General features: G+C 41.2%; 1 protein-coding gene and 1 long non-coding RNA gene across 3 annotated transcripts in view; one reads left to right on the forward strand and one right to left on the reverse strand.

The window, feature by feature from the left end:
- The window catches only part of TBC1D15 (TBC1 domain family member 15), a 73,967-nt gene extending 65,662 nt beyond the window's left edge, over positions 1–8,305 (reverse strand). For both annotated transcript variants that reach the window (XM_043446526.1, XM_043446525.1), the window contains exon 1: positions 8,225–8,305. In XM_043446526.1, coding sequence (XP_043302461.1) covers positions 8,225–8,254 — 30 coding nt within the window. In that variant the 5' untranslated portion in view covers positions 8,255–8,305. The remainder of the gene's footprint in view (positions 1–8,224) is intronic.
- A 68-nt stretch (positions 8,306–8,373) lies between these two features.
- LOC122427084 overlaps positions 8,374–25,630 on the forward strand; it is a 41,395-nt gene continuing 24,138 nt past the window's right edge. Inside the window, exon 1 of the long non-coding RNA XR_006265352.1 lies at positions 8,374–8,461. This is a non-coding gene — a long non-coding RNA (uncharacterized LOC122427084). The remainder of the gene's footprint in view (positions 8,462–25,630) is intronic.

Raw genomic sequence — 25,630 nt, forward strand, 5'->3', positions numbered from 1 at the left:
AACTTACTGACCTCTTAATTTAGCAGAAATTAGAATAAAAGTTGCACAATACAATGGCAGATAATTTTTCATTTTGTCCCTACACTTAATGGAATTGGATTTTTATCTGTATTATTATAATCTTTATTTTCAAAAACTAAAGATAAAACATTCAACTAATATTTGAAATTTACTCTTAGGTTTTAGGGATAAAATCCTTGCCCTAAATCTCTGTCCAAAACTGGAAATTCAACACCTACTATACACAACATACATTCTGAACTTTAGCAACTGTGAATTTTTAAGCTAAATTTAACAAGGAAGTTACAAAATTCAGTTTCTTTAAAACTATTCGGCATATAAGTAATTTAAAGTTTTGATTAGAGATGTTATCTGCAGGAAATGCCAGAATAAGCCCAGAAACTCTAATGAGCAATATATAAGCACCCACTTGATGTCTCCACTTGAACAACCCACAGGCATCTTACACTCAGTATGTTTTATCCTAAATCTGCTCCTCTGATATTCCCAACTGTAAGACAACCCCTCCACCCAGTACCTAAATGCCTCTTTCACCATCCCCATGCCACCTCCTAAAACCCCTCAAACCTTCCCCTCTGACACTGACCCTTCATCATTTTTAGCCTGGGTTACTAAAATAATAGCCTGATCATGCCTCCCCAAGCTAGTCACCTTCCAATAATCTGTGTAAACTGTATAGTGTTTAACAACTGACAAAAATGACCTTTATAAGACGTACGTCTCACCATACCACACCTGAGCTTAAAATTCTTCTGACTCCACCCTTTACTTCTACAACTACGCAACACCTGTCACTCCGCGACACTCAGTGCTGTGGGCCCTCGGAACTCCCCTGTTCCTCAGAGCGGTGTGCCTTTGCGTGTTGTGTGCATTCTGTTCCTTCTGCCTAGAAGGAACCTTCTCTCTGCAAACAACTTCGACTAACTCCTTCAAAAGGACACAAGTATAGCCTATCCAAACACATCCAATCATCTGCATTCCACCTAACCTGATTTAAGTTTCTTTACTCATTCACATTTACTTAGCACCAACTAGATTTGGAGATAAAAGGTGCTGGTGGAAAAACATACATCATAAAAAGTGTCTGACTAAGTAGGAATGTCATGTAAGTCAACGATCATAGAAGAATGTGACAGAAGTGTACATAGGATCTTGTATGAGATGTCAAATACAGTTATTTCTTCAATAGTCATACAGTGAATGCCTGCACTGTGCCAGGCACAGAGCAAGCTTCTGGGTAAAAATAAGTAAGATTCAGTCACTGCCTTTACAGCGATCTAATTGGCGGTTAGAACAAGAAAACAAATAAAAGCAACGTATGATTTAATAAAGATGTAAACAGTTGCCAAAGCAAACCCTAAAGGGAATGGCTACCCACTCGAGTATTCTCACCTGGAGAATTCCACAGAGCAGCCTGGCGGGCTACAGTTCATGGGGTGGCAGAAAGTCGCACATGACTGAGCGACCAGCACTTCCACCCTACACAAAAGGGGTGGTGAGGCAGGATGAGAAATCAGAAAGACTGTAACTAGAGTGACATACAGCCCGAGACCTGAAGAATGGCAGTGTTACCTCAAAGAGGGTGTATGTTCTTGGCACAGGGCATGTGTTCTATGCAGAAAGTAGTTCCATGAATGGCTGCAACCCAGATCGGCAAGCAGTAACCAACAGTTTCGACACAAGAGCAGGAATCAGATCAGCTCATATGTGTCAGTCACTCAGTCGGTTCCAACTCTTTGCAACCCCACAGACTGTAGCCCACCAGAATCCTCTGTCCATGGAATTCTCCAGACAAGAATACTGGAGTCGGTTGCCATTCCCTTCTCCAGGGGATCTTCCCAACCCAGGGATCGAACCCAGGTCTCCGCATTGTGGGCAGACTGTTTACCCATCTGAGCCATCTGGAAAGCCTCCAGTGACTACAATGTTTTTAAGACACGCTCAGGAATTTGGGAGTTTGGAGTTTACCCTGCAGACAATTAATTACCACTGAAAGTCATTAGAAAGTTCTAGCAGAGGAACGCCATGTCAGACCTGCCTTTTCAAAACCAACACACCAGCTGCAGAGCCAAGAAAGAACAGCTGCAATAATCCAGAGAGGAAGCAATTCATGGGGCTTGAACCAAGGCAGCGGCAGTGGGATGAGGAAAGGCAGATGGCTTAGAATGGTAATCACGAGGTCAAAATGACAGCACTTCATGACTGATTAGATGTGGGAAGTGAAGAAGATTCCAGGACAAAACTGAGAGAGAGAATACAGGAGAAAGAATGCAAACAGTGAGTTTATTTGGGGCATGTTAGTCAGTAATGACTGTGGAACTCAAAGCAATATGGAACACAGGTGGTTTTACGAGTAACAAACCACACAAATTCTTACAATGAAGACAAAGAGACACTGAGGATGGTACAACTCTCAGTAAAAGGCAGGCGGAACTTCATTGCTTCCTAAGAGCGCCAGTGTGCACAACCATGTCAGACAGGAAGGCAGTAGAGGGATAACGAGGTTAAATGAAGGACTTCTCTCATGCCAACGACTACAGACACACCACAGACTGCGCAAGAACAGTCAACACATCTCCAAAGGATTTCCTTCCTTTCATTTAGTCTCAGCAACTAAGACCCATCAAAGCAAACAATATTTAAATTCTTTCCCCAAGTCATGTTTTTATTAAATCACAAATTGAGATGACTTCTTAAAATGGCAAACCACTGTGCTGTGTCAAGAATAAAGAACTCAGCACACAGAAGGTACTCAAATGTTTGTTAAAGAATGCCAAAAAAATAAGGAAGACATATTCATTGTATCCCACACCAGGAAGATACTACCATTTAATAAGATCTAGTCTAAGAAAAGGACTTGCCTGTAGCTCAAACAGTAAAGAATCTGCCTGCGATGCAGGAGACCAGCGTTCGATCCCTGGGTTGGGCAGTTCCTCTGGAGAAGGGAATGGCAATCCACTCCAGTATTCTTGCCTGGGGAATTCCATGGACAGAGAAGCTTGGCGGGCTACAGTCCATGGGGTCGCGAAGAATCAAACACGACTAAGCAACTAACACACACACAGTCTAAGAAAATTCTCGAGGAAAACCTACCAGATAATAAAAATATCAATCTTTCTTAAGCATAGGATTTCACAGGACTATAAACATTATCTAAAAGGAACTGGAAAGGGCCAAATTTAAGCTACAAAATAAAGTCTTACTAAGAAAACCACACACACACACACAAAAAAAAACAAACGGGGGTGGGGGGGGACAACAGGTGATTTCCCAATTGTTTCAAGCTATTTTCAACAGAACCAAATTCTAACAGTAAAAAACACAGGCCTAGAGAGAAATGTAAATATACTAACACAGGACTTATCAACTCTAAAACAAGAGTGCTTTCAGTGAACCCATCACTCTTCCTCTAGTCCCCCTTCGTTTGTGGTTTTCTCCTATTTTCTTGCTGCTTCCTCCTCAGTGAACACACCCTATGTGGCGGCACTATGCCAGGTACAGGGGAAACATTTCAGGCCTTGTGCTCATGAGGCTGAGTCCAGTCTACAAGCCTCATGAAAACAAACATCACTATTAACAGCACCACTTCAAAAATCTGAAACTCACTGAATTTATTTAAACAAGATAAGGGGGTGGATTTTAGTGAATATTTTCCTTCTGAAGAATTGAAATCTGTAATTTCCAAGGTAAGGACTATCTAATGTATCCCGAATGCCTAGAACAGTGCCTGGAAAAAATCAGGTGTTTAATAAATATTCTATAAATGAATAAAAGGAAACTGCAACCCTCATAGGCACTGGGTATAAAGGCCAAAACCTACTTCTAACTATCTCTTTTCTCCTGCCTCCTTTGTGATGTCAACTTATTCCATTAATTATCCTAAAGCAGGACAGCTTTTGCAGGGAGTGGCCCTATTTCTCCCCTAAAAATTCACAAGACGATCTACATGAGAGGATCTATCCTCATATAGAAGGATCTATATGAGAAGAAGAGTTAGCTGAACCTACCGTGGTCATCATCTCACTATACATATAAATCAAACCATCAGGCTGTGCACCTTAAGCTTATACGTCAATTATTTACTTTCCTTTTGCCTTTTTTCCCTCCAATTTATTTTACATTAACTATAGTGCTTTATTATTTGGGGGCAGCTTTAATCTCTGTAGAAAATGGCAGCAAAAAACAAATATTCAACTACTTCCAAACAAATAATAACCTTAAAACTTTAAGACAGTCTGAAAGATCCTCAACAATAATAACAACAGCAGTTAACATTTATTAAGCACTTATCTGATACCAGGCACTATTCTAAATGCTCTGTAAATATTAACTCATTTAATCCTCTCCACAACCGATGATGGAAAATAATCACTAGCTCCCATCCTACATCATTAGCTCTCATTTCTCAAATGAGAAAACTGGTGCACAGAAAGTTCAGACATTTGCCCAAAGTAACACAGCTATACAGTGGTGGAGCTCGGTTCAGAACCCCACCAGTCAGGCTCTGTCTCCTTCACCACCGCCCTACTGTGATGATTTCTCATTCATCAAAACTACATGACTTTGGAGGGGGGTTGGCCACACTATGCAGCATGCAGAATCCTAGTTCCCCAGCAAAAGAAGCACAGAGTTCTACCCATTCGACCCCCAGAGAATTCCCATGACTTCTAAAACAAGGTGTTTTTCAAATTCTAAAAAAACACTGAGAATTAGAACTTAAAACTCAACATTCAAAAAACTTAGATCATGGCATCCCGTCCCATCACTTCATGGCAAACAGGTGGGGAAACAGTGGAAATAGTAACGGATTTTATTTTCTTGGGCTCCAAAATCACTGCAGATGGTGACTGCAGCCATGAAATTAAGACTCTTGCTCCTTGGAAGAAAAGTTATGACCAACCTAGACAGCATATTAAAAAGCAGAGACATTACTTTGCAAACAAATGTCTGTCTAGTCAAAGCCATGGTTTTTCCAGTAGTCATGTACGAATGTGAGAGTTGGACCATAAAGAAAGCTGAGCACTGAAGAATTGATGCTTTTGAACTGTGGTGCTGGAAAAGACTCTTGAGAGTCCCCTGGACTTCAAGGAGATCCAACCAGTCAATCCTAAAGGAAATCAGTCCTGAATGTTCATTTGAAGGACTGATGCTGAAGTTGAAACTCCAATACTTCAGCCACCTGATGCGAAGAACTGACTTACTGGAAAAGACCCTGATGCTGGGCAAGACTGAAGGCAGGAGAAGGGGACAACAGAGGATGAGATGGTTGGATGGCATGATTAACTTGATGGACATGAGTTTGAGCAAGCCCCAAGAGTTGGTGATGGACAGGGAAGCCAGGCGTGCTGCAGTCCACGGGGTCACAAAGAGTCAGACAAAACTGAGCAACTGAACGGAAATTCAAAAATGAATTTCACCCTCATACCAAAAACCATATTCTAAACCTTTAAAATTCTACCATACTTAACCACTGACTTGCAGGGAAATCAGTAACACCTACACAGGATCTACACACTACCCATGATGAGTAACACCTACACAGGATCTACATACTACATGCCAGGCTTTGTTCTAATACATTTCCTTATCAATCCTAAAAATCCCATGAAGTAGATACTATTATCATTACTGTATTACAGATAAGGAAACTGAAACAAAGAGACATTAAGTAATTTGACTGACGTCACTAGTGTGAAGTTAGTTTTTGAAACTGGCTTGGGTCTCCAGAGTCCATGCTCTTAGCTGTTATCTTACACTGCTTCTCCATATGACAGAGATTAACTTCCTCACCACATGACTTCATAGAATCAAAGTTTCAAGCAAGTAGACTCAGTAGGAAAGTTACTCTACATCCTAGATCTCAACACCAGGGGGTTCTAATCAATAGAATTGGGCTGTGACCCAGCATCCATAGTTTTAAAAGTACCACACGTGATTCCTAAAGTCTTGGTTAACATTCACTGCCCTAGGTTTCTAATTAGACAGTTCTTAGCTGAACCTTTGGGGTGGGGGTGGGGAATAAATAAATACAGAAACACATATATACACACTCTTTCACAAATATAAGTGTGTGTTTTCTTTCCTATCCCCCTTTTCCCAAAGAAACAAGACTGAGAAGTAGAAAAGCATAAGATAAAGCCAGAAAGTCAACACACATTTTTAATGCCATGTTAACCAGCCTTGAGTATTATTTTAATGGTGACAGTAACAAGATGAAGACTTTTCTGTTTGTTTTTTTTAAAACAAGAGACAATCAGACTTGTGCACTAGAAAATAACTCTAGTGGTTGTGTAGAGACGAGACTCTGGGCAAAGAGACTGTAGAAAAGAAGAAAAGTCTGCAGAGAACTCAAGACTAAATGTCTGAATGAACCAAGCGCTGAGAACGAAGAGGATGCAGCAAATTTAAGAAATCTCTTTAAGGTACAACTAGTAGGATCTGATCAGTCCTACTATCTTATTGATTAAATGCTGTTACAGAAATGGACATCTCCATGTTTGTTTCACATGCAACCAAGTAAATGATGATGCCATTAACTAGATCTGAACTTGCTGAGGAAGGAGTAAGCAGGTTTCACTGGTCACAATAGAATTATTTGAAAGACGGGCAGCCTTTGGCATGAAAAAATAATTTAGGTGCAGCGATGAGAATGGGTGTAAGTCTGCAACGCATGAGAATAAATGTGGTGGAGAAGCAGAGTTAAATAAAAGACGCAGTCAGGTTATGAAAGGTAGTGAGTGCCTGGAAGGAAAGGGTGAAAAAAGTCCTATTTCACAACTCCGCTTCATCATCTCAAAGGTTCTATCAAAATCAATCCACATCTGAAAGAGCGAAGTGTAGTTCAAATAGAAAGGATCCCTTCTTGGAAAGTCCTAGATTGGATCAGTCCAGATAGAAAATCTTACTATATGTAATGAGTCAAAGAGAAGATCAGCACCCATCCTAAAGACTAAAACAGACAAGACAACCAAAGACCGAGAAAATTCGAAAACGATGACCATCATTTAAAATATTCAGTATGCCGAAGGATGTACTTTCTTAATGCTTATATCATTTCATATAATCTTAACTCCAATACAAGAAATAATGACTAGCACCACATCCATTCTGGAGATAAAGACCTTGAAGGACAGAGAAGTCATGCTTGCTCAATTTCGCAAGGTCACAATTCAGAGTAAAAGTATTGTGTTATTCTGGCTAGTAGTTCCTACACTAAAGCGCAAACGCTGTCACACAATTCAAAATGGGATGCAGAGGGCGGCGTAAGAAAATGAGTGAAATCAAGGAACGGAGGAAGCTATCCGCGGAAAGTAAACAGTCCTTGGTATGAGATGAGTCATTACCTCACCCAACTGTTTACGAAATACTCCTCCAACTGGAAATGTTGCCAGTAGTATGCCACGGTAGTACTAACAGGCATTAAGACGTTCCCTTGGAACATGAACAAGCACTAGGCGATGAAATATCCTCCGCACCTAATCCTAATTCCTAACGAAAAACGAGGCGATCAATGACCAACTTCGTAAAACGGCACCAGAGTCTCCCACGGGAACATCACAGCTTTGCCTCAGAAATAAATACCGTAACTAAGGCCTTCCTAGACAAGCGTGGGATGTTGTAAATCTCCAGGTCCCTGAGAGGAAACATCCCTACTGCTCACCATTACCAATCAACTCGGCAATCTGGTAAAATGGATCCAATGCGCTCCTCTAAGTGCACAGCTGCAAAGCACCTGTTTTTAGCTCCTCCCGAACAGGACAAAGATGCCTTACCAGAGTGAAGTAGAGGAAGGCAGAGGCGAATCAGAGTGACGCCTCAAAGGAAGACAGAAAAATTCCTTGAGTCCTTAGAGTGACAGAAGGAACGACAGTCAGAGAAAATCGAGCCAGAAAAAAAACGGAATAGGGGAACCACCTGTCTCTCAGAAAAGGCAATACCGATAAAAGCCCCTCACCCTGGGAAAGAGCGGGCCAAACAGCGCCAAGGCCTAGCTAGTCTTGGAGTAGGAGCCGGGTCTCTCAATTCCCGGGCTGAGCCGGCATTCTCGAGAAAACAGCTGACAACCAGGCATCTTCTCCTACATCCTCTACACGTTGTTCCGGATACAGAAAGGCCCTCGCATCCCTCCCAAGCCGGCCTCCAGGCAGCAAAAGCAGCCCTACCCGGAGAAAAACAGGAGTGTCCTCCCGGGGCCGTTACCTACCTTCCCGCTCACAACACCCGCCGCCGCCATGTTTCCTGCGCGTGCCTGTGATGACGTAGCAGCGCCTCACGTGTCTCCCAGACTCACAACAACATCCGGCAAAACTAGGCTGATATCCGGGCGGGAAAGGGGCGGGGAGAGGCGGGAAGGCGGAGGGTTGAAGGGGCTGGGGCGGGAGGAGCATTCTGACGCTTGCGCGCTGAGTAGGAATCGGAGGCTACTTGCGTGGAGTCTCAGGTACAAGTACCAGTTTAATTTTCCTTGGCGAGTACGGAAGTTGAAGTGGTCATATTTTGGGGTTTGTCTGGGAGCGAGGCTGTGAGCTGTTCGCAGGCCTCTTCAGCTTGGTATGATGGAAAGAACACCATACTGGGACCCAACAAACCTGATCTTGGCTTTGTGGCCATAGGCAAGTCACTTCCACCTTCGGCCTCAAAGTCTCATTTGTAAAATTGAGATAGGGCTATAGTGAAGTTTAACGGAATCCAGCCCTCTCTCCGAAGCGCACACACAGAGAGTTTTAGCCTTCGTGTAAAGTTTCTGACGTTGAGTCTGGTGACTGCCACTGACATATGACCAATAATAAGGTATTTTGATAGGAACTGCGATAATACCACGCCCTCGTTGATCCAGAGTCCAACGCACAGTATCTCATAACTCCTACACAGTTGACTGGAAACAAGTTTTTAAACTCATTCAAGCTTCAGGATGGAAAATGAGAATTACCTATGGAGTGGTTGTAAAGATCTCATGGGACAGTGCATATGTGGTGAGATGATTTGCTGAGATATTAAGATAATAATTTGTTTTGTTCTCAGTGTTGTAGAAAAATGTCAGAATGATAGGATCCTACCCCTTATCGCTCGGCACACAATATGGGACTTCCCTTGCCCCAGGACTGAATAAAAGTTCCCTTTGTACCAAAAACACCTGTGCACATTGAGGTACTTCTCTCTTCCACAGTGGAGAGAGGTTAGAGGCTTTTGAGGTTGGTTGAGTGAGTGGTAATCAATGGGAATAACAGAGGAAGGGGGTTGCTACTTCTGGGAATATTGAAAACCTAATGGGTGAAGGAGGTCGCAAGACCTTAGTTGGGAATGGACTTAGTAGGACTGCATTAAGATACCACCCATCACCAAGATCCCATGCCCAAGTTTGGTATTCAGTTGGCAAAACAGCTCACCCACAAAGGATGAATAAGCTGGGGAAAGGAGCATATTAGCAGTAACCAACACTGAGTGAAGACTTGAGGGCCTTCTCCAAGAGTACTGGACTGTGTGACCCCTGGAACCTTCATGCAATCCTAGGTGTGATGTGTTGAGCCCTAATCAAGACACAGATTAAGTTTTCCATCAGTAATGGGGTGCCGGGGTCCAGCCCCAGCAGGATCCAGGCGAACCCTCAGGATGAACGGCGTCAGCGAGAGAGAGACACGTAGGACCGGCCTTTATGGGGCCAAGACTGCTGGGGGGGGGGGCGGAGAGAGAGAGAGAGGGGGGCTCTGGTGAGGCAGCCCCTGTTTAGCACTCTTGGTTAAAGTTAACAATTATCTTATTGTTTTTACACTAGGGCTAAACTCTTATTTTAATCTATCTTTAACTATATTAACAATAGTTTCCACTGCACAACCTCAGCACATTAACATCAATCAAACGTTGATCTAATAACCACTTTTAAAACAATATTTTTTGTATTTTCTAATAGGGCTTCCTTACCCCCCAAAGGGCTCTGTGCCTATTAGGGCCTTTTTAATGGTTAATCTCTATGTATAATATCTTTTGGCTTTCAGGCCTGTTGACAATTTTGGCTTGCACCTGGTGCAACTTTAAGCAACTTCAATAGCCGACCCTGTCTTTTTTGCGGTTAATCTATTTTCTTTCTATTAGGTGTCATCTCCATGGGAACTAGATAGGATTACATTTTTACAGAACAGAAATGCAAAGGATTGCAAAAACAGCAGATATGGCACAAAACAGGCTCTTAGTCTAAAAGTTAATTACCTGTAGGAAGTCACCAGCTAATCTCTATCTAAACTATTTTCTATTAGGCACATTTGTGGCTATAATATTTGTGGAGCTTTTCTCACCCCACGGAGGGACCTATGCTTAATAGTTTCTTTTGTTAGCTTACTGTGCTTAGGATGTTTAGAACAATTATGAGCATTTTGTGCAATGAGAGCACACATTTATCAAACAAGCCAGAATGCCAGCAAAAGGGTTTGAATTGAAGCATTTCCTTCATCTCTGGCCCCTTCATAGGGTACCAGCGTCCAGAAGATTTATTAATTAGGGTTTTAACTTGGTCCTCATTCAGTGAAAGAGGAGCAGGAGAGCTCTCGGCAGGCAACACAAGAATCCGAAGCAGGGCAAACAAGAACAACAGCAGAAAAGGGGGGAGGATATAGGGTAGGGTAGAGGCCAAGGCCAACCTGGAGGGTCCCTTATCCTAGACGGCCTTGCCTGCCCGGTATTTTCTTCATGACCTCATCACGGGCGGGACCTCCCATAGTGGCTCCCGACAATGGGGTGTCATTAGAGAAAAATTTTAATGACATCTCTTATGCCCTGTGTTTTGGAGAAAATTGAAGCCCTTAGTACAGTACTCAGAATCCAATCCTCAATAAATGGTAGCTATTATTGATATTTATATGATAAACTTGGGAATTAAAGGCTTTTCATTGAAAATTTGGCAAAATTTGGTTCATCTGCTACTTCATGTTCTTAAGCCTCATCCTCCAACTGCCCCTTAAATTACGATGTTACCTTGAGTTTGGATTGGATTGCTTGGATTAGCCTTGGACTTCCTTCCTTTTTTCCAAAAGCTAATTCTGTATTATTATCTTGATGTTCTGATATCACCTCCTAAATGTTGATGGTTCCCAAATATCTCAAGCTTTTCTAAAATCTAGAGCCTGGATATACGGCCAACTGGAACTTTTAAGTTGAATGGCTCACTCACACCTTAAAAAATCCTAAATCTTTACTACTCAAAGTGTAGTCTGCAGACAAGCAATACCATCATCTCCTGAGAGCTTGTTAGAAATGCAGACTCCTATGTCCCACCGCAGACCTACCAAAACAAAATCGGCATTTTAACACATCCCCAGGTGATTTGTGTATATAGTAAACTTTGAGAAACATGGTCTTAAATGAAACTTAAATTTTGCTTTTCTTCTTTGAAAATGACTACCATTTCCTGAACTACAGATGCAGTCAGAATCCAGTTTCTCCAGGAAAGTACTGCTATCATGGTATGCCTTTTTGGTGTGTCTTCTGGGAAACAACATCATCATGTCTCTCCTTCCTATCCCCACTACCACTCCTGCAGTTCAGGTCTCTCATTACCGCTGATTTGAACAACTATTCTGGCATCTTCATTCATTCTCTTGCTTTTGTCTTCATCTTACCCCATCTCATCATTTGTATTCCTACCAGATTAATCTTTCTAAGCATAAACATGATCATGTGACCTCCCTGCTTAAAATCTTTTAATGGCTCCCTATCTCTTCAGGAAAAAGTCCAAATTCTCCAGCATAGCTAGAAGCACCTTCATAAATTGTTGTTACCTACCACTTTAGCTTTACGTTCCCAACTCAGACCCAGTTCTCCAACCACAGCCAAATAACTGTTGTTCCTAGAATGTCCCATGCTGTGTCCCAAGATTGCTTCTCACTGTAGCAGATTGACTTGGTTTGGATCATGGAATTATCCTTGAGCCGATCACAGTAACCCAAAATATGTAATGTTCTGATTGGCCAGATTTGAGTCACATACCCACAGCTCCAGTCAAAGTACATGTAAATAGCAGAAGAGTAATTCTCAGAGAAAAGTCCATGAGCTATTCCAGAAAAAAATGAGTGACTGCTAAGCATGCAAGCAGAGATCAACGAAAGAGGTTCCATTTTCGCACTTTCATGGTATCATGCTGGAAAATACTTTGTAGTTTAATGAACTGCCTTCCTTTCCTTACTAGGCTATGAATTACTGAAAAGCAGGGACAATGCTTTTTATATGTGTTACCACTGCACCTGGCACAAATGCCTGACCCATAGAAGATATTAAATAAAGGTTTAACAAATTAATATCAGCTAATTTGCCATTTAGAAATGGCACAGCTATACTTTACATTCTAACACCCCAAAAAGATGTCCTTTTCATTATAGGGGACTGTAATGCAAAAGTAGGAAGTCAAGAAATACCTGGAGTAACAGGCAAATTTGGCCTGGAGTACAGAATGAAGCAAGGCAAAGGGTATAGAGAGTTTTGCCAAGAGAACACACTGGTCATAGCAAACACCCTCTCCCAAGAGAAGACTATACATGAACATCACCAGATGGTCAATACTGAAATCAGATTCATTATATTCTTTGCAGTCAACGATGTAGACGCTCTATACAGTCAGCAAAAACAAGACCAGGAGCTGACTGTGGCTCAGATCGTGACCTCCTTGTTGCCAAATTCAGACTGAAATTGAAGAAAGTAGGGAAAACCACTAGACCATTCAGGTATGACCTAAATCAAATCCCTTATGACTATACAGTGGGAGTGAGAAATAGATTTAAGGGACTAGATCTGATAGACAGGGTGCCTGAAGAACTATGGATGGAGGTTCGTGACATTGTACAGGAGGCAGGGATCAAGACCATCCCCAAGGAAAAGAAATGCAAAAAGGCAAATGGTTGTCTGAGGAGGTCTTACAAAGAGCTGTGAAAAGAGAAGTGAAAGGCAAAGGAAAAAAGGAAAGATATACCCATTTGAATGCAGAGTTCCAAAGAATAGCAAGGAGAGATAAGAAAGCCTTCCTCAGTGATCAATGCAAAGAAATAGAGGAAAACAACAGAATGGGAAAGACTAGAGATCTCCTCAAGAAAATAAGAGATGCCAAGGGAACATTTCATGCAAACATGGGCTCAATAAAGGACAGAAATTGTATGGACCTAACAGAAGCAGAAGATTTTAAGAGAGGTGGCAAGAATACAAAGAAGAACTATACAAAAAAGATCTTCACGACCCAGATAATCATGATGGTGTGATCACCAACCTAGAGCCAGACATCCTGGAATGTGAAGTCAAGTGGGCCTTAGGAAGCATCACGACGAACAAAGCTAGTGCAGGTGATGGAATTCCAGTTGAGCTATTTCAAATCCTGAAAGATGATGCTGTGAACGTGCTGCACTTAATATGCCAACAAATTTGGAAAACTCAATAGTGGCCACAGGACTGGAAAAGGTCAGTTTTCATTCCAATCCCAGAGAAAGGCAAAGAATGCTCAAACTACCACACAGTTGCACTCATCTCACACGCTAGTAAAGTAATGCTCAAAATTCTCCAAGCCATGCTTCAGTACGTAAACCATGAGCTTTCAGATGTTCAAGCTGGATTTAGAAAAGGCAGAGGAACCAGAGATCAAATTGCCAACATCCGTTGGCTCATTGAAAAGGTGAAAGAGTTCCAGGAAAAACATCTACTTCTGCCTTATTGACTATGCCAAAGCTTTTGACTGTGTGGATCACAACAAACTGTGGAAAATTCTTAAAGAGATGGGAATACCAGACCTCCTGACCTGCCTCTTGAGAAATCTGTATGCAGGTCAGGAAGCAACAGTTAGAACTGGACATGGAACAACAGACTGGTTCCAAATAGAGAACTTATTTAACTTCTATGCAGAGTACATCATGAAAAACGCTGGGCTGGATGAAGAACAAGCTGGAAACAAGATGGCCAGGAGAATAAGCAATAACCTCAGATATGCAGATTACACCACCCTTATGGCAGAAAGCAAGGAACTAAAGAGCCTCTTAATGAAACTGAAAAAGTTGGCTTAAAAGTCAACATTCAAAAAACTAAGATCATGGCATCTTGTCCCATCACTTCATGGCAAATAGATGGGGAAACAATGGAAACAGTGACAGACTTTATTTTTGGGGGCTCCAAAAGCACTGCAGATGGTGACTGCAGCCATAAAATTAAAAGACACTTGCTCCTTGGAAGAAAAGTTATGACCAACCTAGACAGCATAGTAAAAAGCAGAGATGTTACTTTGCCAACAAAGGTCTGTGTAGTCAAAGCTATGATTTTTCCAGTAGTCATGTTTGGATGTGAGAGTTGGACTATAAAGAAAGCTGAACACCAAACAATTGATGCTTTTGAACTGTGGTGTTGGAGAAGACTCTTGAGAGTCTCTTGGACAGCAAGGAGATCCAACCAGTCCATCCTAAGGAAATCAGTCCTGAATATTCATTGGAAGGACTGATGCTGAAGCTGAAACTCTGATACTTTGGCTACCTGATGCAAAGAGCTGACTCATTTGAAAAGACCATGCTGCTGGGAGGGATTGGGGGCAGGAGGAGAAGGGGACGACAGAGGATGAGATGCTTGGATGGTATCACTGACTAGATGGGCATGAGTTGAGTAAACTCCGGGAGTTGGTGATGGACAGGGTCGCCTGGTGTCCTGCAGTCCATGGGGTCACAAAGAATCAGACACAACTGAGTGACTGAACTGAAGTGAAACTTTACATTCAAGAGGAAAGAGACCATTTTCAATGATAGTCTCTGTCTATATGCAAAGGGGAAGAAAGAATGTCAGAAGTTCAATGTAATTTGTTTCATTTGTAGGATTTTACTACAGTAGAAGGAAAAAAACATAGTAAATTTATGTATAACAAGTGTACAGCTTTTTTTAAACTAGCATTCATAAATTTAATGTAAATAAAGTCAGTGTTTCCTATAACTTAAAATAATTACTGTCTTAAAGGAATTTAGTAATTTTATAGTTTCTAAGTTCACTCTCATAAACTACATAGTCATTGACTAATTATAACTTATCACTCAAAAAAATCATATAATGCAAAAGAATCTTAAGAAGCACCTTAAAGAATCTTTGGACCTGGGTGGGACTTTAGAGAGAATCTTCTGGGTTTTTCAGTTGAAGAAACTGAGGCTCTTAGAGATTAATGGTTTGCCAAAGTCATGAGCTACTTTATGGCTGTCTAGAGACTTCATTAGAGATGTGTCTTAGTTGGTTGTGCTACACTTATCATCTGAAAGTGATCACTCCCCTCTCTAAACTACTGCATTTAATTAACTGTTCAGTTTGATTTTCACACACCTCAGTTTGACTGACCTGTTTGTCTTTCATGGATTATTCCATGTCACACATCATGTATTAAGATTCACCCAATGTTGCCAGCATTCATTTATCCCTACCTTGCCTGAATTCTTATAATAGTCAGACTAAAAACTTTGTTTTAGTGCTTAACTATACAAGATAGTGGGCTTCCCAGGTGGCTCAGGGTAAAAAATCTGCCTGCCGATACAGGAGAAGTGGGTTCGATCCCTGGGTCAGGAAGATCCTTTGGATGAGGAAATGGCAGTCCCATTCCAGTATTCTTGCCTTGAAAATCCCATGGACAGAGGACCCTGGCAGGCTACAGGCCATGGGGTCACAAAGAGTCAGACACGACTGAGTGAGCGAGCACACACACAGCAGTATGCACGCCCCATACAAGGTAGCGCCATGAAGAAGGCAAAGACTTTGGTGACAGGCAAGAGATTCCTGGAGTTCTCTTGGGATAAATTGGCCAGCTGAAGAAGTCAGACCTGTAAGTATTGACGGTTGGGAATCTCCACTGAAATGACCCAACCACATCATTCTACCATGAAAAACAAAAATCAACAGGCCCCACCTTTATACCTAAAACTTCCAATCAGCTTTTGGTTCCAGTCTCTTAAATATGAACAGATAACTATGGATCACTCCACATTTGAAGAAGATCTTTAAGTAGAAAGGCAGAGACCAAAATGAACAAACCAACAAACAAGCAATTCAAGACAAAAAGGCAATGCCCAGAAGAAAATGTTTTAATTGTAATAAATTCCTTTAAGAGATGAGAGAAGACTTTGTATCCATGAAACAAGAATAAAAGACCGTGTAAAGGAATATTTAGGGAACCAAAATAAGTTTTTAGAAATTAAAAATATGCTAACATAAATTCAAAAGCCCATAAATGGATTAAAAGATAATCTGAGGAAATGTCCCAGAAAATAGAACAAAGAGAGAAAACTATGAAGAGAGAAAAGTTGAGAAAATTAGTGGAGTAGAACAGGATATCTTAAGTCCAAATAAACAACAGCAAGCAGAAAATATGGAAGAAAGGAAATTATTAAACAAAATAATTCAAAAAATTTCTCAGAAATGTCAGATGTATATTTTCAAACTGAATCAGCACACTAAGCACCCAGCATAGTGTAACAGAAAGACTAACAGCAAGGGATGTAATTGTAACATTTCAGGACAATGAGAATCAAAAGAAGATTGTAAAAACATGCACAGTTGGGGGAAAATATGATGTTGCATGAAAAGGACAAGAATAAGTATATATTTGAACTTGCTAGTAAAAGCATGGGAAGATGTAGGACAACAGAGTAAATTATTTTGTCTTATTCACATTTCTACCTGAAAGGTTCTCCATGTATGGACTCATGAGACTAGATTAAGTCCACCTAGATAATTCCTGACACTCTCCCCTTCTCAAAGTCCATACCTTTAATCACATCAGCAAAGTAATTTTGCTGGGCAAAGTAACATTTTCTTGAGGTTCTGGGGATAATAGCATAATATTTTTGGGAGGAAATTGTTCTTCCTATCACACGTCAACACACATTTTATTAAAGACATAAAAGTGGCAAAATGAGCACCTAAAAGATGTTCAACTTCATTAGTCATAAGGGAAATGCAAAGTAAAGCCATAATGAGTTATCACTACGTACTTACTAGAATGGTTAAAATAAAAAATATGGGTAACACCAAACCTTTTAAGGATATGGAGAAACTGGATCACTAATACATTGCCTGTGGGAATATAAAATGAGACAATCACTCTGGAAAATACTTTGTCAATTTCTTATAAAATGCACTTACCATATGATCCAGCAGTTGTTCTCTTGGTCATTTATCCCAGGGAAATGAAAACTATGCACAAGTCCCTATGGACTATGGACTATGGACTCCAAGGAGATCAGACCAGTCAATCCCAAAAGAAATCTACCCTGAACATTCATTGGAAGAACTGATGCTGAAGCTGCAATACTTTGACCACCTGATATGAAGAGCTGACCCATTGGAAAAGACCCTGATGCTGGCAAAGATTGAAGGCAAAAGGATAAGGGGCCAACAGAGGCTGAGATGGTGAGATAGCAGCACCAGCTCAATGAACCAGAATTTGAGCAAATTCTCTCTGGGAGATAGTGAAGGACAAGAGAGCCTGGCATGCTGCTGTCTGTGGGGTTGCAAAGAGTTGGACAGGACTCAGTTACTGAAGAACAACAAAACTGATACATGCAGCAACTTGAATGGATGAAGAGAATTATGCTGAATGAAAAAAAATCAGTTCCACCATGGTTAATGCTACATGACTCCATTTATATAATGTTCTTGAGATAGCAAAATTATACGTATTAAAAACATTATTATTTCCAGGGGTTAGGGATTAGGGAGGAAGGGGGAAAGGATGGGAGTAGCTGTAAAGGGAAGGAAGCTTTGTGGTGATGGAACAGATCTGTATCTTGATCAGAGTGATAGTTACATAAATTGACACGATAAAATTGCATACTATACTCAGTGTTCACGTACATAGACAAATAAGTGCATGTAAAACTGGTGAAATCTGAGTAAATTCTGTGGATTGTATCAAAGTCAATTGCCTGGGTTTGGTGTTGTGCTGCTGCTGCTGCTGCGTCACTTCAGTCGTGTCCGACTCTATGCAACCCCATAGACTGCAGCCCACCAGGCTCCCCCGTCCCTGGGATTCTCCAGGCAAGACCACCGAGTGGGTTGCCATTTCCTTCTCCAATGCATGAAAGTGAAAAGTGAAAGTGAAGTCTCTCAGTCGTGTCCGACTCTTCGTGACCCCATGGACTGCAGCATACCAGGCTCCTCTGTCCATGGGATTTTCCAGGCAAGAGGACTGGAATGGGGTGCTATTGCCTTCTCTGTGGTATTGTTCTACAGTTATATAAAACATTATCATTGGGAAAAAGTGGGTGAAAAGTATATGGAAATTGCCCATACTTTTTTCTTTTTTGGCAAATTTCCAAAGTTTTTATGTATATTAGATATTTGAAATTCAGTTATATATTTTTAAATGTGTATCAGGATAGCCAACTTTGGCTGCAAGTAGCAAACAATCCAAATGTGGGGGGAAAAAGGGCGGGGGTGAGTTAGATCAGGATGGGTCAGACAGAAAGTACCTGGTGAGCAGCTGGAGACACTGAGTGCAGGTGGGGAAGGAGCTCTGAGAAGGGGCTGGGAGGTCAGGGGGCCGTGGAGCCAGGATGGGAGACTCCTGAGCAGACCTGTCTGCCCAAAAGAAGGGCCAACGCCTGGGAGAACCTTCTGCTGGAAGCAGACAGGGTGACCGCAGAGACAGAGTACTTTGGGAGGAGAGGTGATGGGTCCAGGGGTGGGAGGGGTGACACGTCACAAGGGCAGATGCCCCACCGTCTATGCCAGCAGGAATCTCAGTGCAGAGGCTGCAGCTCCAGAGGCAAGTGGGGTATAGGGCTGGTGAAGCTTAAAGAGAGTCAGTAGGTGAGGGCAAAAGTGAAAGATTCGAGAGCAAAATGTTTGAAAGTCATGCTGAAAAATTATGCTGTATCGTGTAACTTTGTGCTACTCTGTGTCAGAACTGTGACAATTCCCGTGTTCTACCGTGAGGCCCTTGTTGGTTGTGCTGTGTGCTAAGTCACTTTAGTCGTGTCTGACTCTGCAACCCCATGGACTGTAGCCCACCAGGCTCCTCTACCCATGAGGATTCTCCAGGCAAGAATACTGCAGTGGGTTGCCATTTGCTCCTCCAGGGGATCTTCCTGACCCAGGGATGGAACCCTGCCTCTTACATCTCCTGCATTGGCAGGCAGGTTCTTTACCACTAGCGCCACCTGGAAAGCCCCTATTTTATATATAGTGGTGTGTGTCTATTCAATACTCTGTAATGGCCTATACAGGAAAAGAATCTAAAAATGAGCAGATATATCCATGGTACACCTGGAACTAACACAACATTGTAAATCTACTCCAATAAATTCTTTTTTTAAAATTGTCACCAAAAAATGTATTATAAGTGGATTTTGTTTTCTCTCACAAAGCAAAAATTCAAAAGATAGTCAGGATTGATTAATTCATCACTCCAAATGGGTCATCAAAGACCCAGCCTCGTGCTGTATTTCTCCCTCTTCATTTCCAGAATGTTGGTACTTGGTCCTAAAACTGTCCACTGAATCTCAAAATGATTACAGCAGCCCCATTAATCACATCCTTCTATAAAAACATGCAAAGACCAGGAGAACGTTTCTTTTCTGGGTTCCTTTTTTAAGGCTAATGAAAAGACCTCAGGAGGTTTTCTGTAAAATCATTGGCCAGAATTGCGTCTTATTCCTCAAATAGTATGGCTCTGGAAATGTAGTATGGCCCTGAGTATACAGTTCTCAATACTAGAAAGCAGTTAGCAAAGAAAAAGGGAAAACCGGTTATTGGGTAGACAGCCTGTATGTCTGTCACACCGTAAGTACAGTTGGGGTTGAAAATTTTGTTTAACCCTTGATACAGTTGAAAAGTAAAGCTCTGTCGTTACCTGTTATATCTGAGGATACTGTCGTCACTCCCATGAATAACTGCAGCAACTCCTCCCTGCCTAAAATATTTTCTCCTCCTGATCCTTTTCCAACAGTGAGGCTCAATAATCTTCTTAATCTTCCCTTTTCCCCCCCTTAAGTCACAATGTCATTAATCCCATAAATCACCCACCAATTTTTCATCAACACTGATGGAATGAAATTCAGCACCCCTCCTTGACCCTTCAGCCTATTTTCCATCATTCCCTGCAGAACTTTATACTCTAATGACCCCAACTCTTTAGGTTCTCTGAACACTATGCTATTTCTTCCTTTGCTGATGTGTCCTCTTCAACCTGGCATGCCCTTGCTTTCCATTCCCAAACCTATAAATTTCCACTAGGAAATGGCTCCTTATTCTTTAAGAATCAACCAGGGTATCAGTCTTTCTCCTGGAAGGCTTCTCCACAATTCTTCATCAGAATGGTGATAGACAAAAGAACCTCTACTAATAGAATTGTAAGAGTAAGCTAGAAAAGCAATAAAGAGCAGTTGAAAAACTAATAAACAAAAACTTCAAACCTGAGGCATGGTTATATATAAGGAGTTTTTGAGTGTCAATTGTTTCTTAGTGGCAGCCTGTATATACAATATTTTTTTCTCTGATGTTATGATGCTCTAGAAATGAAAGACCCCTGTTAGGCAAATAATAAAAAATAGCCTCCCAAACTGCTGATTATTCATAAAGTGTTTCCATTTATTTCAGAAGAATAACATTGCTAACTACTGAGAAATGGAGTTATTGTTGAAGCCTGAGGAGGTATTCTTGTTTTCTCCTATCAAGGCACATATTACCCAATATTAAATGTTTCCTTCTCAGCTTCATTGCTTACCCACTTACATATTTCTCTCCTTTAGTGTGTCATGGAGATTTATGTTGTTAAAGTTTTTTTTTTTTTAAACTATAATAGAAGGAGGAAAACAGAAAATTTATAAGCTATTTGGGGAGAAAAACTAATATCAACATAATAATCATTTAAATTATATTGGTATGAATCTACAGCATTTATCTTTTGTACTCTAATGAAGCTAATGGAAAACAAAAACTAGCAAATTCAGATATCTGCATAAATCGAACCCTTGAAAATAACAGTTGCTACAGTCTACTACTCCATCCACAGTTTGGGGGATGTATTTCTCTACAAAAGCTGGAAAGGCATTATTGCAAATGTTCCCTACAAATAGCATGTGCATGCATAATTGAGTCCATATTAAACATTAAGAAAAGACATACAGTATACATGGAACATGATTTCATTAGCTGATAGATCAGGAGTCCTGCCTCCTAATCCTGTTACTGGAATTTAAGAATGCTTCAGAGCCCACTGCTTAAGTGCACTATTTGGTTTCCGTACCTGTTAAGGCATGAAAGAGAACAGACAAAAGGCCCTGAGTATCTGCAGTGTAGATTCTAAAGCAAACGCCAAACTCCTGAGAGCATAAGAGGAATTCCACTTTCTACTTTAAGCAAGGTGTATTGTCTAAAATTTTAAAAACCAGTTTACTTTTCCTCCCTCATTGTTAGAAAGTTCTTGTTCTGTACTAAAACTGGATTCCTTGTTGTCATTTCAGTTCAGTTGCTCAGTCGTGTGTGACTCATTGCAACCCCACGAACCACAGCTCGCCAAGCCTGCCTGTCCATCACCAACTCCCAGCCTTCACCCAAACTCATGTCCATTCAGCCGGTGATGCCATCCAACCATCTCATTCTCTGTTGTCCCCTTCTCCTCCCACCTTAAGTCTTTCCCAGCATCAGGGTCTTTTCAAATGAGTCACCTCTTTGCATCAGGTGGCCAAAGTATTGGAGTTCCAGCTTCAGCATCAGTCTTTCCAATGAATATTCAGGACTGATCTCCCTTAGGATGGACTGGCTGGACCTCCTTGCAGTCCAAGGGAATCTCAAGAGTCTTCTCCAACCCGACAGTTCAAAAGCATCAATTCTTCGATGCTCAGCTTTCTTTATAGTCCAACTCTAACATCCAAATATGACTACTGGAATAGACAGACCTTTGTTAGCAAAGAAATGTCTCTACTTTTTAATATGCTGTCTAGGCTGGTCATAACTTTCCTTCCAAGGAGTAAGCATCTTTTAATGTCATGGCTGCAATCACCATCTGCAGTGCTTTTGGAGCCTCCCAAAATAATGTCTGTCACTGTTTCCATTGTTTCCCCGTCTATTTGCCATGAAGTGATGGGACGAGATGCCATGATCTTAGTTTTCTGAATGTTGACCTTTAAGCCAACTTTTTCACTCTCCTCTTTCGCTTTCATCAAGAGGCTCTTTAGTTCTTCTTCAATTTTTGCCATAAGGGTGGTGTCATCTGCATATCTGAGGTTACTGATATTTCTCCTGGCAATCTTGATTCCAGCTTCTGCTTCATCCAGCCCAGCGTTTCTCATGATGTACTCTGCATATAAGTTAAATAAGCAGAGTGACAATATACAGACTTGATGTACTCCTTTCTCTATTTGGAACCAGTCTGTTGTCCACTTCTAACTGTTGCTTCCAGACCTGCATACAGATTTCTCAAGAGGCAGGTCAAGTGGTCTGGTATTTGCATCACTTTAAGAATTTCCCAGTTTGTTGTGATCCACACAGTCAAAAGCTTTGGCATAGTCAATAAGGCAGAAGTAGATGTTTTTCTGGAACTCTCTTGCTTTTTTGATGAGCCAACAGAAGCAATTTGATCCCTGGTTCCTCTGTCTTTTCTAAATCCAGCTTGAACATCTAGAAGTTCACAGTCCACGTACTGTTGAAGCCTGACTTGGAGAATTTTGAGCATTACTTTACTAGTGTGTGAGATGAGTGCAATTGTGTGGTAGTTTGAGCATTCTTTGGCATTGCCTTTCTTTGGGATTGGAATGAAAACTGACCTTTTCCAGTCCTGTGGCCACTATTGAGTTTTCCAAATTTGTTGGCATATTAAGTGCAGCACGTTCACAGCATCATCTTTCAGGATTTGAAATAGCTCAACTGGAATTCCATCACCTCCACTAGCTTTGTTCATCGTGATGCTTCCTAAGGCCCACTTGACTTCACATTCCAGGATGTCTGGCTCTAGGTTGGTGATCACACCATCATGATTATCTGGGTCGTGAAGATCTTTTTTGTATAGTTCTTCTTTGTATTCTTGCCACCTTTCTTAAAATCTTCTGCTTCTGTTAGGTCTATACAATTTCTGTCCTTTATTGAGCCCATGTTTGCATGAAGTGTTCCCTTGGTATCTCTAATTTTCTTGAAGAGATTTCTAGACTTTCCTATTCTATTGTTTTCCTCTATTTCTTTGCATTGATCACTGAGGAAGGCTTTCTTATCTCTCCTTGCTATCTTTGGAACTCTGCATTCAAATGGGAGTATCTATCCTTTTCTCCTTTGCCTTTCACTTCTTTTCTTTTCACAGCTCTTTGTAAGACCTACTCAGACAACCATTTTGCCTTTTTGCATTTCTTTTCCTTGGGTATGGTCTTGATCCCTGCCTCCTGTACAATGTCACGAACCCCCGTCTATAGTTTTTCAGGCACTCTGTCTATCAGATCTAATCCCTTGAATCTATTTCTCACTCCCACTGTATAATTGTAAGGGATTTGATCTAGGTCATACCTGAATGGTCTAGTGGTTTTCCCTACTTTCTTCAATTTCAGTCTGAATTTGGCAATAAGGAGTTCATGATCTGAGCCACAGTCAGCTCCTGGTCTTGTTTTTACTGACTGTATATAGTTTCTCCATCTTTGGCTGCAAAGAATATAATGAATCTGATTTCAGTATTGACCATCTGGTGATGTCCAGGTGTAGTCTTCTCCTGTGTTATTGGAAGAGGGTGTTTGGAGGCAATCTCAGGTAAATCCTTACCAGCAATATGACTCTGGGCATGTGACTTAATCTTCTGAGATTTGTTCCCTCAGCCTGTCAGTAGTTCAATGTTACAGTCCAAAGGTATGTAAGATGTTGAACTTGTGGTCCTATGAGTCAGGAGCCTTGCAGCTTAACTGGAGCAGAGCCACCAGACAGCACAGAAGACAGTAGGAGGTCCACACTAGAAACCTGGTGGCCACGCATGGGCCAGTTGCAGAGTGTGAAGCTCTGGGGGCTTAGACATCGTGGTTCCCACCTTCCAGCTGACTCCCTGTAAGTACCCCACCAGGCTCCCACAGGGCCGGGGGCTGAGGGAACCCGGAGAAAACCATGTCTCCACAACACTGGCTCTAAATTACTTTTAAGATCAGCAGGTAATCAGAATTTTAAAGACACAGTGCCTGGTGATTCTCTCGTATATTTTTCTATGAGGAGAATCAAGAGATTCAAGACCCTAAGCACTCCCTTTATTTTATACAAAAAATTTGATCATTTTATTTGAAGCACAGATGTCATAGTAAACATGTCCAAATAACTGGTTCATTTCCCCAGATACTCACTGCCCATATTTTCTTAGTGGCTATTCAGTCAGCATGCCATGCCAGGAACCATGGGAATCAGGAACACCTGGGAGAAGCCCTGAAGAGAATCATTTAGGAACAGAGTTGTGTCCAGCTCTTTTGCAACCCCATAGACTGTAGCCTGCCAGGCTCCTCTGTCCATGGGATTTCCCAGGCAAGAATACTGGAGTGGTTTGCCATTTCCTTCTCCAGGGGATCTTCCCAACTCAGGGATAGAACCCACATCTCCTGCACTGGAGATTCTTTACAGCTTGACAGCCAGGGAAGTGCTAACTGCTGTGTTGCCTTTGAAATCAACCAATCTCTAAGTTAAGGGTTACAGTAAAATGCAGGGACTGAGTCAGATGATTTCTCCATCTCTATGTTAGATTGCAAAATTACCCACATGTATCTATCCTTTGCTGTATGCATCTCTCTTTACAAAGTGTCTTTACAGCTCCTTGAATCAAAAGGTGGAATATTTTACCTCCCCCCCCAGACCTATACATAGAAAACTATAAAACACTGATGAAAGAAATCAAAGAGGACACAAATAGATGGAGAAATATACCATGTTCATGGATTGGAAGAATCAATATTGTGAAAATGAGTATACTACCCAAAGCAACCCGTAGATTCAGTGCAATCCCTATCAAGCTACCAATGGTATTCTTCACAGAACTAGAACAAATAATTTCACAATTTGTATGGAAATACAAAAAAACTCAAATAGCCAAAGCAATCTTGAGAAAGAAGAATGGAACTGGAGGAATCAACCTGCCTGACTTCAGGCTCTACTACAAAGCCACAGTCATCAAGACAGTATGGTACTGGCACAAAGACTGAAATATAGATCAATGGAACAAAATAGAAAGCCCAGAGATAAATCCACATACCTACGGACACCTTATCTTCAACAAAGGAGGCAAGGATATACAATGGAAAAAAGACAACCTCTTTAACAAGTGGTGCTGGGAAAACTGGTCAACCACTTGTAAAAGAATGAAACTAGAACACTTGCTAACACCATACACAAAAATAAACAAAATGGATTAAAGATCTAAATGTAAGACCAGAAACTATAAAACTCCTAGAGGAGAACATAGGCAAAACACTCTCAGACATAAATCACAGCAGGATCCTCTATGACCCACCTCCCAGAATATTGGAAATAAAAGCAAAAATAAACAAATGGGACCTAATGAAACTTAAAAGCTTTTGCACAACAAAGGAAACGATAAGCAAGGTGAAAAGACAGCCCTCAGAATGGGAGAAAATAATAGCAAACAAAGAAACAGACAAAGGATTAATCTCAAAAATAT

Source organism: Cervus canadensis, chromosome 25, assembly GCF_019320065.1.
Source record: "Cervus canadensis isolate Bull #8, Minnesota chromosome 25, ASM1932006v1, whole genome shotgun sequence".
NCBI classification, from domain to species: Eukaryota; Metazoa; Chordata; class Mammalia; order Artiodactyla; family Cervidae; genus Cervus; species Cervus canadensis.